Source organism: Heloderma suspectum, chromosome 2 (assembly GCF_057233095.1).
Source record: "Heloderma suspectum isolate Gila_16-S chromosome 2, 16-S_ref, whole genome shotgun sequence".
Taxonomy (NCBI): Eukaryota; Metazoa; Chordata; class Lepidosauria; order Squamata; family Helodermatidae; genus Heloderma; species Heloderma suspectum.
This window is the reverse complement of record NC_139459.1, coordinates 46,234,220-46,254,613: the sequence shown is the minus strand read 5'-3', so window position 1 is coordinate 46,254,613 and position 20,394 is coordinate 46,234,220. Positions and strand designations below refer to the sequence as shown.

Sequence of the window (20,394 nt, the reverse complement as noted above, 5' to 3'; positions counted from 1 at the left end):
CCTGCCCCTGAGGGGAGGGGACAGTTCTTGGAAGCGATTTTTCCGAAGTGCCTTGACCCGCCGTAGTCCTACGCCGTCAAGCTGCCAGGCAGCTTTTAGGGAACCATGAAGACCGGTGTCAGGGTGAGGAGAAATAGGGCTGAGGTGAAGTCAGGGACAAAATGATAGCGGGCTGAGGCGAAGCAGTGCGGGGCGGGGAGTGAAAAAGCTTGATGTAAGAACGCCGGTGTTCGTGTTGAATCAATAATGCATTTGGGTTCGCGCAAACTTGACCCATTCTCCAGCGGGACATCTTTTATTCTGGGACCTCCCCCATGTACAGGTGATGGTCTGAAACAGGGGTCCCCAACCTTTTTGGGACCCGCGTGCACATTTGGGAATTTGAGAAACTGCTGTGGGCCCCGCCACAAAATACATCCACTAGGTGAGGCCCACCTTACCCCGTGGGTTAGAAGAAGAAAAAAGTCTGGGTTAGGCTGCCGTAGCAAAGGCAAAGGGTCTTGTGTGGCACCGTAAAAGACGAATTCGTTGTGTATTTTTGCTTCCTACGGCAGGGGATCTCAAAAAACAACAACAGGTGGCCGATGATTTAATATATACTGTTTTTGAAATCCTGAAAGCAATATTTGTGTACTTAGCTCCGTAGGGCACGTTGAAAAATGTAGTGCATTTGTGGTATCTGGATATCTAAATTTAAAAAAAAAAAAATAATGCGCATCGAGGGAGTTCTGTATGTGTGTGTGTGTGGGGGGGTGGAAATCATAGGTCATTCCAACCATTAAATCCGCCTCACCCAATGGAACTGAATTCTTAATACCTCGTCATTATTATTTACTTATTCAGTGTATGCGTGTTGGTGCGGGGTGTGCGTTCGAGAGACTACAAGTTGCTTCGACGAGGTCTATATCAAGCTCTTGGCTGTGCGTAGCAGCAGGAGCCCGTCCAGAGAGAGACCTTCGCGATTATACTCTGCCTCTCGCCCTCCCTCCCAGCCCAACTCGGGATTCGCCTCGCGGGAGAAAGACTCGCCTCCTGTGCGAATGGAGCTGGAAAGAGACGGCGGCTCCCCCAATCGGAATCTAGCTCAGGATCCGCCCACGCGCCCCAGGCATCCTTTCAAGGGATTTAAGACGCGGGATTGGCTCGTTCTGCTTTCTATGCCTCTTGCTGCGGGCGCTGGTTTGTTGTCTCGGCGCCGGAGGGGGGCAAGCGCCGTGCTGTGCGGGTCTGCTAGAAACAACAGGGTACAACATCATGGCACCGGTTGGAGGGACCCTGAAAACTAAGAAGGTAAAAGCGACGGGCCGTTTGGGACGTTGCTTTGCTTGGTTTTGCTTTGAAGAGAAGGCCCCAGACGTGCTCGTGGAAGCTGCCAAGCTTGCAGCTCCCTCTCTGTCGGTGGGGCAGTGTGAGGCAGTCGTGAAAACGGTGCTCTAATAGATAGATACTTGTAAGCGGGAGGACTATTTGGGCTTGTTGCTAGATAGAGTGTGGGACATTAAAACTGACCCAAGTCCTCGCCACGTGCTCAGGCATAGACTCCGGCGTATGCCACATAGACTCCATGAGACTGACGCCACATACACACAGGCTTCTCTCGAAGGCTCTTTACTCAGTGGTGTTAGACGCTGCAGAGAAAAAGTGGCCAGGGAACACAAGCAGAAGTAGGCTATATCTCGTTCTGACATATATCTGATACCCTAAGTTTATCCCTTCCTATTCCATATACCAAAATGTGGATTTGCCACAGCCACACCAATTTGAATCTTCATTGATACTGAGGAACTTCGCTTGAAGACTAATTGTTAACTGCTTTTAACTTCATAGCATAGTAATAAACATTATTTAGTTTAAAATGATAGAAATTGATTTTTCTGAATATTAGTTTAATAATACTAACTACCACTGATAAAAGTGAAAGCTAATATAACGTAGTGGACTCTAAAGATAAGACCTATGGCTCATATGCTGGTTGGAGGATGTGTGTGTATGTGTGTGTTGTGTTCATTACTATTTGGGAAGAGATAAATTTGAATGAAAGTCATTGGCGAATACTGAGGATACATAAACTTGGAATCAAGACATCTTCTACGTTTAGGAAGAAACATTCATTCCTGGCTTCTGTAAACATCCTTTGATTTCCATATATATTCTCTTCCTAAGTTTTTAAATTAAGGAAGCTGTTTGTTTTTACATGGAGTTATAAATACTCAGGTATTAGTAAGCAATTTGTTATCTGGTTGAATAGTTTTCTTAACTCTGTTTTTGGGGTTGCATGCCACTTTTTTCTTCTTTGGATACCACTTTTAATTTAAACTAAACTGAGCCTTATAAATGCCTGCAACAAATCATTGTAGTAAGCAAAGAGGCAACAAAGCAATTAATAGAAATGTCCTGACTTCATTTAGAAACTAAATACAGTTATATTTAATGCTGACTTGGGAGAAAGGTGGATTTGGACAATGCTGTGCAGAAGGAAGAACAGAAGAATTTGACTGGGAGATGAGTGGAATGTAAAAAAAGAAAGAAAAAAACCTATGCTTGGATAACAGTTCAGTATGTGATAAAGATAATGTTTGGAAACATGTTCCTAAATAAACCTCATAGAGGGTGAAGGAGAAAGTGGGAGATGGTTCAACAACAACTGACACTCGACCATGGAATGTAGATTAGCATGTTGTGTGAACCCAGTCTAAGAATGTACAGGCATAAAAAGACTCTGCCTTTCTGAGGCAAAGTCATGTTGCTCTAGCTGCAGGGAACAGCATATGTGGGTGATAAATCCCTGGCAGAGCATTTGGTGGAAACTTCTGGAAAAGGCTGGCCCTGCCATTAGGCAGAGCGAGACAGCTGCTTTATGCAGCTGGTGCTAGGAGTGATAAACAGCAACGATGTGTTGGGAGGACAGCTGTGATTGCCACACTGCCTGCCCTGTCTCCTCTGGAGTAGCCTGCTGCCCTCAGGTGTACTGTTCTGTTGTTGGTGTTGAAATCGGATTGAACTGCCAGTATGTTCCGCTTCTGGGTGTGGAGGAGGGTAGCACTATCTTGCCATTCACTTCAGACAGCAAAACATCTTGGGCTGGTTCTGATTCTGGAAAACTTTGTCAGTTAGCGAAAAGGCTAAGTTACTCCTTCCGTAAATGATGGAAGAGTGAATAGTTTGGGGATAGGACTATGCCTCATCTTTCTGTTTGTTTTTAAAGGCAAATCTGCTGTGAATATGTTCCCACAGCAAATGGGCAAGCACAATGAGTAAAATGTCAAGGGTTAGAGCCAATTCACATTGTCTTCACTTGGGAAACAGAGTTTTATAAAGTTTCGATAAGTTAATATGTGTATATTTTTGCAGCTCCTCGAAGGGAGCAGCTTGAAGGGGGCACAAACATTCAGAAAGAACTCAGTCACTGCAGTCATGAAAAGAAAACAGGACAGCTGTCACTAATGCCTTAGCAGTTGAGTAGGAGTCTGAGATCACAATAAAGACGGGTAAATCATCCGTATGGTACCTCATGCAGTCTTCAGCAGACTTTTTTCTAAGAAAGGTCTGGCATTGTATGCTCATAAGAGAAGGCACTCCAGATATTATCTTGCTGAAGTATCTGACATTTGGATAAGATCTGCTGTTGAGCACATATTGTAGTTAGAACTCAAAAGGGCATCCTGGATTAGGGAACTGCCACATGCTTTGCATGTTAAAGGTCCCAGGTTCAGAAACCAATATAGGACTCAGATAAGTTCAGGTCTGCCTGATTACCTAAGTGAAGCAAGGCTGGTATGCTGTTAATGCAGGCTTGTAAAAAGCCAATGACCTGACTGTTTGGGGTGCATAAGGATCACTTCCAGGACTCTGTCTACACGACAATGGAAGGAAAAGCGAATGGAGGAGTACAGGAAATTTTAAAAGGAATCAGCTTTGCTGTGATTTGGTCCATGCAGGGCTCCACAAGGGAGTGCTCCACACCAGTAAAAATCACTTCACAGAACATACTTCCTGGTGGGGGTTGGAGTGAATGCCATCTGACTGGCAGGGGCTGCTCAACCAATAAGAGAGGCATTCCCCCCTCCCCCCTTTCTCCTTTCCCCTAAAGGTCCAAATGCACCTGCATTTCAGGACCAAGCCTCATTGACCACAGTGGGAGTTACTTCTGAGTAGACACACATAAGCTTGTACTAGAAAAGACGGGGGTCACACAGATGTGAAACCAGCCCCCATTTTCCCCCATTCTAACCGCAGGATCACTGTAAAGAAGGTGTGAAGTAGTTACTTCCTAAGGCAATAAACCAAACAACAGCGCTTTAGAGCATTTAGGGAATGTGCTTTAAACTGTACCATTTCAATTGAGGGGGATATCTGTAAATCCTGATGTGGGCATTCAGGGGACAAACCTCATTAAGCACAATGAGAATTACTTCTGAGTAGACACTAATTGGTTTGTGCAGGGATGGGAAAAACATAGGAAACACCCTGTGACTGGGGTCAAGGTGAAAGGCACACCCCTGGGCAGGGCTCACATACCTCAGGTAGATTTGGAGGTTGGGGCACACAACAACTATACCACCGAGAACCCAACTTGAGGAAAAGAATTGGACTTTCAGCAGTCTCAGGAAATCTGAGTTTTCCCTGTTAAGCTCTGGGTGGCTGCTGGATGGCCACAACATCCTGTATCCCTAACGACATCAACATGCAGCCAGCTCAGAGTAAATCACTGGTGGAGACGCCCCCCAGATCACCACACAGGGTAGTTTTACAAAATACAGTTCTTTTTTCCTTTTAGGCCTATCATGACTAACAAATAGGTTTGGACAGACAGGCTAGTAGAAGAGTTTTTGAAAAGTAATTTCTTAAAACTTTATTGCAACCTTAGTGTGATGGTTCCTCAAGAAATGTGAATCGGCCCCCTGTCAGTAGCCACAGATGGAGACAAAACACACTCAAGTGGTGGGTTAGGAACAAACTTTACTGGAGATATAACAAACTTACATCTCAGAGTAAGTTGGCTGAGATCAGGCCCATGGTCAGCATCTCTTGCGGGAGGAAGGAAGAAGAAGATAGGAAAGTAGAGGGAAGAGACAGGGAAAAGGCAGAACAACTTCTCAGAGATCCCCTCCCACCTCACTCAGGTACATATTAACCCTTCAAGTTCAGGTCAAGTGACTCATGGCCCTTGTCTCTCCAACACCCCTTCTCGAGGGCAGTGGGTCAGTGCACCAGTCCTATGCCCTTCAGGTGACACTGGTGCAGTTACCCTGGCAAAGGCTTTGTCAGCATATCCACCACCATTTCTTCAGTTGGGTAATACTTCAGTTCAGTCACCTCTTGCACTACTCCGACCTGATCAGGTGATGCCTCACGTCAATGTGCTTCATCCATGATCTCAGCTTCTCACTCTATGCTGGCTTTAGGCACCCCTGGTTGTCTTAATATAGCAATGTGGCTTGCATGTTCTCCAGTCCCATGTCAGTGTATAATTCTCTGAGCCAAATCACTTCCTGACATGCACTGGCTGCTGCCACGTATTCTGCCTCTGCGGAAGACATGGCCACAACTTCCCGCTTCTTACTGGTCCAGCTGATAGTCCCGCCATTGCATGTGAACAGGTTTTCTGATGTGGACTTGCGGTCTGACTCATTGCCCACCTGGTCTGCATCCACGAATGTGATCAGCCCTGTGTGTGTGCTGCTGAGCAGTTTGAGCTTTATATGTGCAGTACCTTTCAAGTAGCGCATCAAACGCTTCACTCTGTTCCAGTCGCGTTGAGATGGCTTGGCCACTTTCCTACTAAGGATGCCCACAGCTGCAGCTATGTCTGGTCTGGTAGCTGTCGTGATGAATAACAGCTTAACAATGGCCCTTTGATATTGCTGATTATCCAACAGTGGAACGTCGTCGTCTTGCCCTTTTGGACACAGGTCCTTGATTTACAAGTTCTGATTCAGTCTGAGCATAATTTCCATGCCATCGCTTTCCTGCTCAAGGCACACGGCCAGATCGTCCACATACACCAGTATGCATGCCCACCTGCCCCCGTTCTGCCTGGTATAGAGGCAAGAGTCTGCTTTCCCCTTGGTGAAGCCCAGATTTACTAGGACTCCATTTATTTTTTCATTCCAGGCCCTGGCCGCCTGGTTAAGTCCATAAATGCTTTTGTGCAATTTGCACACTTTCCTTGCCCCTCCTGAATCTACAAACCCTGGTGGTTGTGTCGTGAACTGGTATTCCTCTATTTCACCGTACAGGAATGCTGTTTTAATGTCTAGATGCCTAACTTGCATTGCCCTGCTGGCTGCTATGCTCAGCATTGCTTTAATGGTGGTGTGCTTTACCACCAGGGCAAAAGTTTCATAGTAGTCCTCTCCATGCTTTTGAGAGTATCCCTTCACTACTAACCTGGCTTTGTAGCATTCTACTTCACTGTCTGTGTTGCACTTTATTTTGAAGGTCTGCTTGCCCCTGATTACCTTGCAGTGCGGGGGGGCGGGTTCAGTCAGGGTCCAGGTCCCGTTTTAGTGTAATGAGTCCATCTCTTTCAGTGCTGCCTTCTTCCACCTGTCTGCCTCATCCTTGGGCAAGGAGGCAATGTCCTCCCAACTTGCCAGCGTTTGGATCTGCTGCACCCTGGCTGCAGAGGAAAAGTCCCCATACCTGGCTGGCAGCATGCCTTTGATGGCCCTCTCCGACCTCCTGGGTTCCTGCTGCTCTGCTGTGTTCAGCTTGAGATCCCCAGTGTCACCGGCCTCACTGTTGGGATTGGGTGTGTCAGTTGCCCTCTCATCTTCCTCATGCACTGTGGGCTCCCATCCTCCACTCTCAGGTGTGTTCAGATTCACCTCTATCAGCTCCATAGTCCCGGGCCTCGCAGTCTCATCGAACTGCTCACTTCAGCTGACTATGATGCTGCAGTCTTGGGAAATAAGAATTCTGTAGCCTTCATGATAGGGACTGTATCCCGCCAGGACCCCTTTGATGGCTCTGTCAGCCAGCTTGGTCCTTTTCTGTTCTGGGACTTGAGCATAGGCCTCACACCCAAACACTTTCAGACAGTCTACCTTCGGCTTGGCTCCATGCCACAGTTCAAAAGGTGTTTTACTAGTGGCCCTGGTTGGCAGCCCGTTCTGTATGTAGGCTGCCATAGACACCACCTCTCCCCAGAATTTGAATGGTAGATTTGCATCTGACAGCATGCATCTTACCATGTCTAGGAGTGATCTGTTGCACCTCTCAGCCATGCCATTCTGTTCTGGTGAGTAGCTGACCGTCTTTTGGTGGGCAATGCCTTGGGCCTGGAGGTTCACTTCCATCTCTGTTCCGATGTACTCTCCTCCATTGTCAGTACGAATGGCGCCCAGTGTCCTCTGGAATTTGTTCTTGGTTGCTGCAACAAACTCCTTCAGCTTCCTCAGTACTTGTGTACATCAAGTGTATGGATCAATGAAGGTGAGGAAGTACTTAACCCCTGCAGGGATTAGTGCCTCCATTGGTCCACAGAGGTCGGGGTGGATGAGCTTCAGGGGTTCTTTAGCTCTGCTCTCGCTTGCCTTGGGCAGTAGGACTTGCGTGGACTTGGTCTTGATGCAGCACACAGAGCTCATCCTTGATCTGCACGCTGGGCTCTGTAAGTCTGTGGTGAGTTCCTTGATTACCAGTTCTTTTACTGCCTCCACATGTCTGTGCCAGAGGCAAATGTTGTGGGGTGTGTGGTCTGCCCTCTTGGCCTCATCTCTGCTGCCAGCAAACTCATACGTAGAATTCCTCACCCTGGCATTGCCCCACAGCTTTGCTTCTCTGGAGATTTGGCAGTCATCCCCTTCACAATGTAGGACAAATGCGTCTGCAGTAAGTTTTCCTCCTGAGAGCAAGCTTCCCACCAGGTCCAGCACAAACAAGACATCTGTCAGCTTCATTTTCCAACTGTGTGGTGGTGCTATACAGTCTATGGTGCCTTCTCCTATTCCAGATGCTTTTATCTGTTTCCCATTAGCTAGGTAAACATAACCCTGCTTTTGCTGATCTAGTTCCTCGAAGAACTCCTTCTGGCTAATCATGTGGCTGCTAGCTCCTGAGTCCAGCACTCAAACTAGATTGTGCCTCTGGGTTCTGGTTACTTCAAGACAAACCGATCAGCAGGAATGCTGCTCATGCAGATCGTAATTTACTCTGCCTTGCCCTTTGTTGCTCTTTGGCACCCTCTTATGGCTGTTTTTGGAACAGTCTCTCTTGAAATGTGTCCTAGCCCCACACTTGTACCATTCTTTTGTCCTTGCCTTAAGGGCTTGTTCTGATTCCCTCCTGGCTTTTGTCTCTGGCCTAGCCTTTGTCCCCTTACATCAGGCGTCATCCATGTTTTCCATCCTGCAGTTCCACTCACTAATCAGCCTGGCCTTTACATAGTCCAATCTTAGCTATGTTTCAGGGAGTGCTTCCAAGGCTGTTATGAGAGTTTCATAGGAGTCATCTGGGTGGCACAAACTGATGGCCAGGACATCCTCCTCTGGAGTCTCTGAGCCAATTGCCCGCAGCAACTCAACAACTTGCAAGACTGCATTTATGTGGTCTGTCAAGCTGGCTCCTTTCTCAAGCCTCATTTTAAACAGCTTCCTCTTTAAGAAGAGTTTTGTATTTATGCTGGTAGGCTGGTGCACTTTCTGCAGGGCCTCCCACATTCCCTTAGCTGTTTTCTCATCATTTCTGATGTGGAGCAACTGGTTGTTTTTGACTGATAGAGCAATTGTTGCCCTTGCTTTTCTGTCTCTTTTGTCCCAGCCCTGGGGGTTTTCTGCGGGGTGAGCAGATTCCAAAACCGTTCACTAGCACCATTTCCATCTTGAACTGCCATATCTGGTAGTTCCTGATGCCTAGTTTTTCCATGGCTGCATGTATATTTCCTTCAGCCATCATTCCACCCTCTGAGATTTTTTTTCTCCCTTGTCTGTCAGATGGGCAGTACTCACAGGCTTCTGGGCAATTCCTTGCGAAAGCCTTCTTCTTTATTGGCTGCTGGGCCCATGACTTGAAGTCTGCCCTGACCTGAAATCGGCCCCCCAATTTTATCTACATCCATAGCCACGGATGTAGACAAAACACACTTGAGTGGTGGGTTAGGAACAGTTTTTACTTGGAGATATAACAAAGTTACATCTCAGGGTAGGTTGGCTGAAGTCAGCCTCATGGTCAGCATCCTTTGCAGGAGGAAGACAGAAGGAGATAGGAAAGTAGAAGGAGGAGACAAGGAAAAGGCAGAAGGACCTCCCAGAGATTCCTTCCTACCTCACTCAGGTACATATTAACCCTTCAAGTTCAGTTAAGTGACTCATGGCCCATGTCCCTCCAACACCTCAGACTTTAAGTAGGAAGGATTCGAAGGGGCCCATGCTTTTATGAAGTGCCAAGAAGGGTGCAGATTATGTTACTTATGTAGACATTGGGACCCCAATAATCCTCTTATATCAAGCCTTTTTTCTGTACCAAGCCATGTTAGAAACACTTGTCAAGAGGCTGGATAAAGGGGTTGGATAATTTTAAAATTTCCCTTGTTTGGAATGGTTCTGAAAACAAGGCATCAGTCTGGATAAGTGTTAGCATTTCCTCATTGTATCTAATTCCAGACTTCCCTTTCTCGCAAGTATGGTAGACAATAAAATAGCTTTATGCTTACACAGGTAGTTTAAAGACCATAAATGTCTAAGACGCACAACAAGTTCAAGGTCTGACTCCAGATGTGTAGTTAAAAATTTCTCCAAATACAGTAGAATAATGGTATGTTGCAGGAATACATCCAAGATCTGTTTTGAGAAAGGCACAAGAATATTACCTGTAGTTCCTGCTATGCAGATTCAAAGTAACTAGCCTACTACAAGTTCAAAAACGCAGCACACAGCTGGTGGGTTTCATAGTTGTTGTAACTTTGCATAGAAGGAAAAAGGCGATGATGCAACAATTCTTGGGATGTACAACTGGCAAAAGTGCTTATATCAGTGGACATGACAAAGAGCAGAAGCACAAAGATTTAAGATGGATTTGCTGGCAAAGATGGTGATAGTTGTTTTCCATGTGGCAATACACCACCAGACTCTTAAAAATACTTCTTCAGAAGATATTGCTAAACATACTAGAATATTTAGCATCAGTACTTAATAATTTTGACCTGTCTGATAACTTCTGTACAGGTGATAATAACCCACTTAGCACAAGACAGTTTGAATAACGAAGCAAGAGAGGAATGGCTGCAGGTTGTTGGCCTATTGGTTTAATTTAGGGATGGTGTCGGTGCCTGATTCAGTCCAGGAATCTGGTGGAACTGCCCATGCCTGCACCTCCGAGCCCTGCTCGCTGAGCCCCTGCTCCTGCTCACCCCCTGCCCACTCTCGGTGAATGGCCTGCACTCACCCCAGTGGTCTCGTTGAACTTTGCAGTCGCCATTTTTTGAGAAAAAAGATGGCGCTCGCAAAAATGCACACATTTTCACATGCACGTAAATGTGCATTTTTGCGAATGTGCATATTCGTGTATGCGAAAATGTGCATTTTTGCGCATGTGCATTTTTCATATGCGTGAAAATGCGCATTTTGCAAAGTGCACATTTTCACATGCAAATATGTACGTTTCCACGCATACAAAAATATGCGCATTTTTGCGAGCGCCATCAAAAAATGGCAACTGTGGAGCTCAGCGAGGCTGCTGGGGTGCGTGCGGGCTGCTCGGCAAGTGTGGGAGAAGCTCAAGGGTGGTCTGGGGACCAGCAAGCAGGGACAGGCTGGGTGGGTGTCCGGAGAACCCAGACAGGGCAAAACTATGCACTCTAATGTAAAGATGATGTGGGTGCAATCCTATTCTATGTTTCTGTGTTTAGAAAGAAAAAAGTCTTATAACTTCCATGCTGGTTAGGGAATGCTGGGAGTTGTAAGACTTATTTCTGTCTAAACATGCATAGGATTGCACCCTTATTTGCGAAAGAGATTGCAGTTCTTCAGGCATCCTGAGCTACATATAATATGACAGGATTTATATGACCAACATCAGTCACATGGACACTAATCCCTGTGGTTTTAAGTAATTTTTTGTACAGTGAATATGGTAAATGGATGACTTAAAGCCAATCTTATGCATGTTTAGACAGAAAAAAACTCCAACTCCCAGCATTCCCCAGCGAGCCAGTGCTGGGAGGTGTAGGACCCTTTTCTGTCTAAACATGCATAGGATTGCTCCCTTAATATAACATTGTTTGCATTACACTTCAGCTCTCAGTTGATTGTCGTATAGTCTGTTATAGTCTGTGACATAGTCTGTGATAGTCTGTTATGCAAATGTTAATAAAACTGTCTTTCTGGTGCATCTAAAGTTGCACAGGTTCTGAAAGGATTGGGCATTTGACAGTTAATAAAGTTTTGGTCAATTGACTTGTCAAATAATGTAATGTATTTTTAAAGGATTAACTTTGTGAGACCAGCAAAGAAGATAATGAGGAATAGGTTCAATACTTAGGCCTGCTTCAAAAAAGCGATAGCAGTTACTGTAAAACACTCGTGTAGATGGGCCATTTGAAGGACTGCCTAATCCCATATGAGACTGCCCACATATTGAGATAATCTTTGGAGGCCTGCTTGTATATCCTAACAACACCATGAGTATGCTTATTCAGGAGTAGGGAGAAGGCCATTTCAGAGACTACACTTACATTCTGGAACTTCTTCCCAAGGGAGACCAGTCTCACTTCCTCTCTGCTGACCTTCCAGAAGCTGGTAAAAAACTTTGTTTTAGGAAGGCATTTGGTAATTGATTTTAACTTGCTGTTTTTAATCTGTTCTTTTGAACATTTTAAATATTTCGATTGGTGTTGTATTGTTGTTTTGTACTGGGTTTTTTTGCTATTTTAATGTTTAGTGTTTATTGAAAGGATGTTTTTCACTGATGTTTTGTTTTGGATTTTAAAAAGTTGTTGTTGTTAACCCATTTGAACTCCTAGAAGAAAGCAGGGGTATGAATGTTTCTAAATAAATAAAATAAAATAGATTGATGTCTGCATGTGTACCTATTTGGAAATGCCTGCGTTTATATCTGCTATATTGATAGGTCTGCTCCTGATTTCTGTCTAGAGAAGAAGCTGCTTTCACTCCTGCTCTTGATGATGCCACTATAATTAAAAATTTCGAAAGCTAAGCTGCCATCAGCAAACTGGAATTCTTAGATCACTACGCAATACATTGTCAATATATTTGGGCAGCAACTTTAGGATAACTTTTAGTTAAGTTTGATTTTCATGTTTGTTCTTGGAGGGAACGGTGACCTTTCTTCTAACGATGAGTGGTAGCTCATAGTAAATTTTCTTATACTTCCTTCCACTTACCAAAAATGCCTATTGTGCGGTTTTGGTAATATGCATATTTCTTTATTTAAAAATAAATTATGCTTACATCCTGCTTTCACTTCATAGAACTCCCAGTGGTCTCCTATTTAGTTCTCTGACCAGGTGAACAGCTGCTTTGTTAGGTTCAGCAATACTGCAGCATCAGTTGCTCCCAGACCACTCATTGGGCCATACGCAGATTTATTTAGATTTCATAAACTAATTGGCCAAAAGGCAGCTTATTAATCCAATATTTTAACTGATTGCCAGCCCTCTAGTTATATACTAGAAGTGACTATTGTAGCACTATTAACATATCACTGTTGTAATCTTCCCTTAAAATGTACTAGGCATTTCAAATACATAGATTGATACCAAAAAAAATCCTTGAAATTGTGTAATGTAGCAATCTCATTTAGCTATAGTTTCTTAACTATAAGTTCTTGTTCCTGCAGTATAGTTGATGGAGGGTGCAATCCTATCGGGATAGGCGGCTGCCTCCAAACTCGGAGGCGACCACCTATCCAATGCAGGGCAGGAGAAGTGCAGAGGGGATCATCCCCTCTGTGCTTCAGCTGCCTTGCATTCACAGCTAGACAGCCGATTTCAGCTGTCTAGCCGCGGGAAGTTGGAGTGGGGGGGCGGACGCCGGACAACACATAGGAAGCGTCGGAATGGCACTTCCTCTGTCCCTGCCCCAGCACACTCCCAGGAATGCCCTGTTTTCACCACTCCGCACTGCTCTTTTAAAAGCGGAGCATGGGGCCATTCCATGCAGCCTATGAGGCAGCGCGGGAGGGGGTGGAGGCTGGTTCTCAGGGAACCGACCTATCCAATGGCCGTCTAGCCACTGACTTGCGGCCATAGGATTGCGCCCTAAGAGGCTTAGCTACAAATCGCTACAAAAAGTGAAGGTTTGAATTTAACTTTGCCGTGAATTCAGTGAGACTTAAGCAAACTAGAATTCCAGCCTCTGCAATATGAGAGGGATAATAATAATCTATTTTACAGGAATACAATAAGATAATATATGTGAAGAGGTCTGAACACTCTAAAGCACTGTACAAATGTTGTTGTGTATGGTTTATTTTTAGGGTATTCTAGAGCGTCTAGATGCTGGAGAAATTGTGATTGGTGATGGAGGATTTGTCATTGCTCTTGAAAAGAGGGGTTATGTAAAAGCTGGACCTTGGACTCCAGAAGCTACAGTAGAACACCCAGAAGCAGGTTAGTCTAATCTGTTATGTATACTTCATGAGTTGTGTTAAATTATCCAGTTGTAGAATAAACATGTTAGCCCCAATCTAGTTAAAGTTAGTCATGATTAAGGCTACAATCCTAAACACACTTATTAGGGAATAAGCCTTATTGAACACAATAGGACTTACTTCTGAGTAGATTTATATAGGATTATGCTCTAAATCCCTTTGAAGCCAGTGGATGTTCATTGCAAGCAACAAGCTTGTCAGTGTATGTACCACTGAAAAGTGGGTTATATCAGTTGCATGGATTTTAATGGGAACTAGGTGCACTTCTTTTCTGGCTTTTATTTTCTATTTCATGGTGTTGTGAACCGATTTATGCAGAAGAACTGCTTTATCATTACATTTGTAACATTTAAGGTTCTTACATTTTTCCACTTTCAGGAATACCTTAACATAAGGCCTTAAAGTACACTGTTTATTATCCTGTGTTTGAAGGAGACGATTGGCATTTGAACACAGGATCCTGGATTTACAAACAGAAAAAAAAGAAAGGCTGTGGTTTTCAAGCAATGCAGCCATACTAGTTTAATTAACTTGCCTGATTAAAGGCAGCCGCTGGCGAGATCACATCACTCAAGCGCTGAAGGAGCTGCACTGGTTACCAGTTGTTTTCTGAGCCAAATTCAAGGTGTTGGTTTTGACTTTCAAAACCCTGTACGGTTCCGGCCCAGCCTGTCTCAAGGAGCACCTCCAGCAACACCGGATAGGCTGCTCAACAAGATCAGCCTCGGATGGGCTTCTCTCTGTCCCATCAGCCAAGACAGCTAGGCTGGTGAGGACAATGGAGAGGGCCTTCTCTGTGGTGGCCCCCACTCTGTGGAACTCCCTCCCTAGGGAACTCTGCCATGCCCCCTCTTTAATGAGCTTCTGCCACGCATTAAAAACGTAGTTGTTCAGGCAGGCATTTCAGTTGGGTTAGGGTAATTTTAGAAATGTGATGTTTTTAATGTTGAATTTTATTGTTTTGAACTGTTTTTATTGTTGTGCATTGCCCAGAGTGGCTGGGTGACCAGCCAGATGGGTGATTAATAAATTTAATAAATAAATAAATAATTCAGTGGTTTCTTAGGTATCCTCTGTTTCTGAGGCTGTTGGTACCATTTTCAATAGTAGCTCCATGTCCAAAATCATTTGGGTGTACCTCTTCAAAGGCAAAACTGTCCCTCCCATGGCAGAAGGGAGGTGAAATAAATCCTAGTGTCACTACTGTTATTTCCCATGCATCATTTGAAGTCCTTGAAAGGAAGGCAAAATTTTAAAAAGTATAATAAACAAATATTTTGCAGCTGAAATACATTGCAAAAGGCCTATAGTAGTTTTCACAACTTTGACATAAACTACCATTATAACTATTGTACAGGCAGGAAAAAGAGGGTGAAAGATAGAGATTTGTGCTTGTGAAAGCCACACCTATTGCAGAGGTGAGCCTGGAACATATGCCTGATTCAAATCCTTCTCTATCTGGCCCTACATATGAAATACTTTAATAGTTTTGGATGCCTTTTGCATGTATCATGTACCACCTATAATGAGCAGGATTTCTAACTGCTAAAATATACATAGCCTTTGTTAAGAAATCGGAGTGTTTCCTTTTTAACAGTACAACATTAGACCCAATTAAAAACATAGTAAATCATGATCCTTAGGGCATAAAATGAGACATAGTAAGGAAATGCAATGTAAAAGGAGTTGCTGCCATAGTACTAACAACAATACTAACATTATATTTGCCTCTTCATTTTGTTTAAACATTTTGCAGTTCGTCAGCTGCATCGAGAATTCCTCAGGGCTGGAGCAAATGTTTTACAGACATTCAGCTTTTATGCCAGTGATGACAAATTAGAGAACAGAGGAAACTACGTAGCTGATAAAATATCTGTGAGTAATTTCAACCCACTTTTTATTAATATTTTTGGCAAGTAGGCAGAGTTATGATTTCAACACAGAAACATGGTTCATCTTTGTAAGCCCTAACTCATTTATTCAAAGATGTAGGCATAAAGATTCAAATGGAAATGAAATGTACCAATATTTAGAAAACTGAAATAACATAATGGGAATGTTGGCTGGATTACAGCCCAAAAAACAGGGATATCTCAAACCCATGGACTCGGATGAAAGAAGGGAGATCTACACTAATGCCTCTTTCATGTCTACTACTGCGATAGTAGTTCCGCAAAACACTTCCATTACCGTTGGGGCAAACGCTAATGAATATAGCATAGTATCCATCATGTTGATAACACGATTAATTGCTACACACAAATGCAATTGCGAGAAAAGCAGGCGGAGTTGGAAAGGTCATGTTTGTGTTTCTAGCGCAAGCACATGACACAAGCTTTCTCAGTTGCGGGGGAAATGGACATTTCAGCTTTTTTCTTTTTTTACTCCACCGTCTGCATGTACACCTTTGATGGTGCATAGAAATGGAGATTTACAAATAAAATGCAGGGTAATTCACACCTCCTCCTGGAAAAAACAAAAATAAAATGAGGAGGATGGGATGGGGGAGAGAAGGAGGGGAAGTCACAATACTGCTTCCCACTGCCATATCCATGCTCCCATGGGGTGAAACCAGCCATGCTGGTTCCCTCTTTTCCCCTCCACCCAAAAGCATTTCTCATAAGCCAATGCACCTCTCTCCTGTGATGATTTTCCCAGGAGTAAGCACCACTGTGGACTGGTCACCTTTCAGACTGAAAATGTATTAAATCACCACCACCACCACCAGTTATTATATATTTTAACCAAATAGACATAAAAAAGTAATCCAAACCCACTACATTTTTAAACAAGATACACAAATTATGGACTAACCTTCATAATATTTATACTCTTCAAATCTAATAGGAACAGAAAACCTTGAAAAAAGCAGTATTTTCTCATGATTTACCCATTAGAACATACGGCTGTACTATGTCTTGAACTCTATCATTCCAATACAAACTCCTTTTCCCCATAAAAGGGTTCTGCTGTTCTCTTCTTTCTCTTGATCCAAATGTATTTGTAAACATAATTACATTCACTGTATCCCATGCAAGATTCAACCAATCCTCCAAAGAGGGGGAGGTGTTTTTTTTCTCCCATTTAGAGGTTCTAGCTAATTGTGCAGCTGTTAATAAACAACACATCATTTCTTTATCCTCCAATGATACCACATTTTTAACATAACATAACAATATTACTGTTAGATCTAAAGGTTAGATATATCCTGTCGTCATTAAAAATGCACTGTTACCAATCTGTTGTGTGACCCCACTTTAAATACTGTGTACAGTTCTGGTTACCACGCCTTAAAAAGGATATTGTAGAGTTTCAAAAAGTTCAGAAAAGGGCAACTACAATTATCAAAGGGCTGAAGCAACTTCACTATGAGGAAAGGTTACAATGTCTGGGTCTGTTTAGCTTAGAAAAATGGTGAGAACTGGGAGACATGGTAGAGGTTATAAAAGTATGCATGGTGTGGAGAAAGTGGGTAGGGAAATTTTTTCTCCCTCATATACTAGAATCTGGGGTCATCCCATGAAACTGATTGGTGCGAGATTCAGGACAGATAAAAGGAAGTACTTCTTCACACAGCACATAGTTAAACTATGGAATTTGCTGCCACAAGATGTAGTGATGGCCACCAATTTGGATGGCTTTAAAAGGGGGTTAGACAAATTTGTGGAGGAGAAGGCTATCTATGGCTACTAATCCTGATAGCTATATGCTACCTCCAGTATCAGGGGTAGTATGCCTATGAACACCAGTTGCTGGGGAACATGAGCAGGAGAGTGCTGTTGCACTCATGTCTTACTTCTGGGTTTCCCAAAGGCAGCTGGTTGGCCATTGTGTGAAGGTAGATGAACCCTTGGTCTGATCCAGCATGGCTCATACCAAATCTCTGAATGTCTTCCCACCAGTTTCCTATAGATGAAATAACATAGGAGACAAGAGACCTCTGTCATATCCCAAAATATATATGTCATGGGATGTAGCAACACCATTTTTTAAAATCTGTTTTTATGTTATTTTTATAAATGAAATAAACACTACCAACAACATAATCAGAATCTTCAGTTTCCAACATTACAGTATTCTGAGGGGGGGGGGAAGGGGAGGATAGCAAAAGAAGGAGAAGAAGAAGAAGAAAAGGATTATATTAAACTTCAATAAGAACAAACCAAGTATCCAAATATAAATCCAATTGCAGATTATACCTATACAGCATTCTTCCAAACATTACAAGTATTATTAAATCTTCAGTCCGCTACACCAGAAATGGTAAATCTTATCTTTCAGTATCATAACCTCAGTCTTATAGCAAAGGAATGGGAGCAAACCATCCATTTCCATTGGCCATATATTACCATTCAGTTAACGCATATTAATAAACATTAAAGGTTTAGCCAACAAGAAATAGTAGTAGTAGTAATAATAATAATAATAATCCCATAATGATGATGATGATGATAAAAAGAGGGGGGAAGTTTAAGAAAAGGATAAAAAACAAAAAACAAAAGCAAATCATTTGTATATTTTAAGTAATATATCTAAAAATATATTTGTATGTGTACATACACATACACACACAAATAGGCATTTTATTACAATATGACACAAAAAAGAGAAAGAAAACAGAAATATGCAAACATTTACTTTGGTATACTGCCTAGACATCTTATCAGCTGTAGCCCAAACAGCACTTCAAAAGAACAGTAAAGATAGCTAAACTCCAACTCCGGAGGCTGAGAGAGTTGGTTCCCTTGTTTTAATTTTAATACCAATTAAAAATGATTCTGCAGCATCAGGATCCAAAAATATTTTCATCTGGCCTTCAAAAAGGATGCAAAATGTAGCCAGATATTTAATATGATATTGCATGTTAATTTGCTTTGCCATATTTCTCGCCTTGGTGAATTGCCTTCTTCTGTCAGTGATTTCTTTAGTATAATCAGGAAAGAGCATAATCTTGTCATTTGCTGGTCCCCACCGAAGCTCACCTCATTCTCTTGCCAGACGCATAAGATAATTTTTTGTAGAGGCTCGTGAAAATTGAACAATAACAGTCCCAAAAGTCCCTTTAGTGCCACTAATTAATTAAAAATTAAGATTTGAAGAGTATAAATATTACGAAGATTAGTCCATAATTTGTGTATATTGAACCAGGAACATGATATGCATGCTCAATATCAAGTAAAAAATCAGATGGTAAAGCAAATAGCTCATGCAGAAGTTTATCCATAAATTTAGCCAAACCTATATCAGTAGCCACGTCTTTAATACCAACGATATGTAGATTCGCTCTATGTGTGAAGGCCTCCAGTTGAGAAATTCGAGCAGACAAAATATTATGAGACACTTCCATGGCCGTTGCATGAGCAGTAACCTGATCTTCGAGCGCATTAACCTTCGATTCCATCTTTTGAAAAGAGATATTAATTATATCCACAGCCCCCTGAAGGGCAACAATTAAGTCCTGAATTGTTTCAAGTTTCTTTGACTGCTCTGGTAGCTGAGAAGACATAGTTTTTATCAAAGCAAGCAACTCCTCTTCATCTCCGGCATTTCTAGAAACCTTTGTCAGGGAGCAATTGGGGGGGGAGGGAGTGGCATTCTCAAGCCTTTCTTTTTTTTTCCTTTGGTACTGCCATCCTCCACTTTCAAAAGCACAACAAGCAAGTATAATTGCAGAAACAAAAAAAAACAAACATTTATGCAGATTTAATTACAAGTCCTCAGATATTGCTGGTAGTTTAAATTCAGAAATACTATTTTGGAGCCATTTGTCCTTATGTCTCCCAATTACTTAGGAGTTTCAAATAGTGTTCAGTGGATGACACTCCGGCATCTAATCTTAGATTTCAGCCCCTCTGTTTCTCCACAGAAGCAGCTGTTCTTCCAAGATTTCATCCGGATGGTACTGTAAGCTTCCCCTTTTAATTCCAGGGGAAGTTAAAAAGGTTTTGCAACCTTTTCACAGCTGTTTGAGATAAGCAACCTGTCCAGCTCTGCAAGTCACTGCAGGACGCCATGGCTCCAGCCGGATATCAGATGTAGCAACACCATTTCTGAAATGTTCTTGCATGTTGGGAATAACACAGCAATGCAATGCATCCAATTCCCAATCCAGGCAGGTATTCTAAAAGGATACCATGGTCAGTGGTATTGAAACCTGCTGAGAAGTCAGGAGAATTAACAGGATTGACTCCCCTACCTGTCTCCTGGCATAGGTTATCAGCCAGGGAGACTAAGGCAGTTTCTGACTTCATGACAGACAACAGACTAAAATGGATCCAGTCAGTCAGTTCCAGGAATATCTGGAGCTAGACTGTGACCATGTGCTCAAGCACCTTGCCCCCAAATGGGATATTAATGACTAGTCAATACTTAGATATATCATCTTGTTCCAGGGATATTTTTTTTTCAGGAATAGTCTCACTAAGGCTTTACCTAGAGCCCCATCTGGTCATTTCCCCTTGGTCAGATGTTATTAGCCATGATGGACAAAGGTCAGACATGAAGGTGGTAGGTTGCACTTCTCCAAGCACTCTGTCCACATCCTTAGGCTGCAGAAAATGAAATCCATCAAAGTATTGCTTGGTTTACACACATCACCAGGAAGCATTCTCAGTGAAACCCTTTGTAGTTGTCCACTATTGACAATCACCACTTTCTTTCTCAAATTGTAATATGCTGATTGATAAAGTGTGAAAGATCTTAGTTGAATAACATGTCACTTTTATTCATTTTTCCTATGATAGAAGTGAAATTATGCATATGCTGTAAGTCAGCACTAATAGT

The 20,394-nt window shown here is 42.9% G+C and overlaps 1 protein-coding gene across 2 annotated transcripts in view; it reads left to right on the top strand.

The window, feature by feature from the left end:
- The first annotated feature begins 3 nt into the window (after positions 1 to 3).
- Positions 4 to 20,394, top strand: part of LOC146352168 (betaine--homocysteine S-methyltransferase 1) — a 35,801-nt gene continuing 15,410 nt past the window's right edge. The window contains exons 1-3 of one of the 2 annotated variants that reach the window (XM_084833399.1): positions 4 to 123; positions 13,438 to 13,570; positions 15,368 to 15,486. In XM_084833399.1, coding sequence (XP_084689525.1) covers positions 106 to 123; positions 13,438 to 13,570; positions 15,368 to 15,486 — 270 coding nt within the window. In that variant the 5' untranslated portion in view covers positions 4 to 105. Of the gene's footprint in view, positions 124 to 1,194; positions 1,291 to 13,437; positions 13,571 to 15,367; positions 15,487 to 20,394 lie in introns of those variants that run through there. The other variant, XM_084833398.1, reaches the window with a different exon arrangement.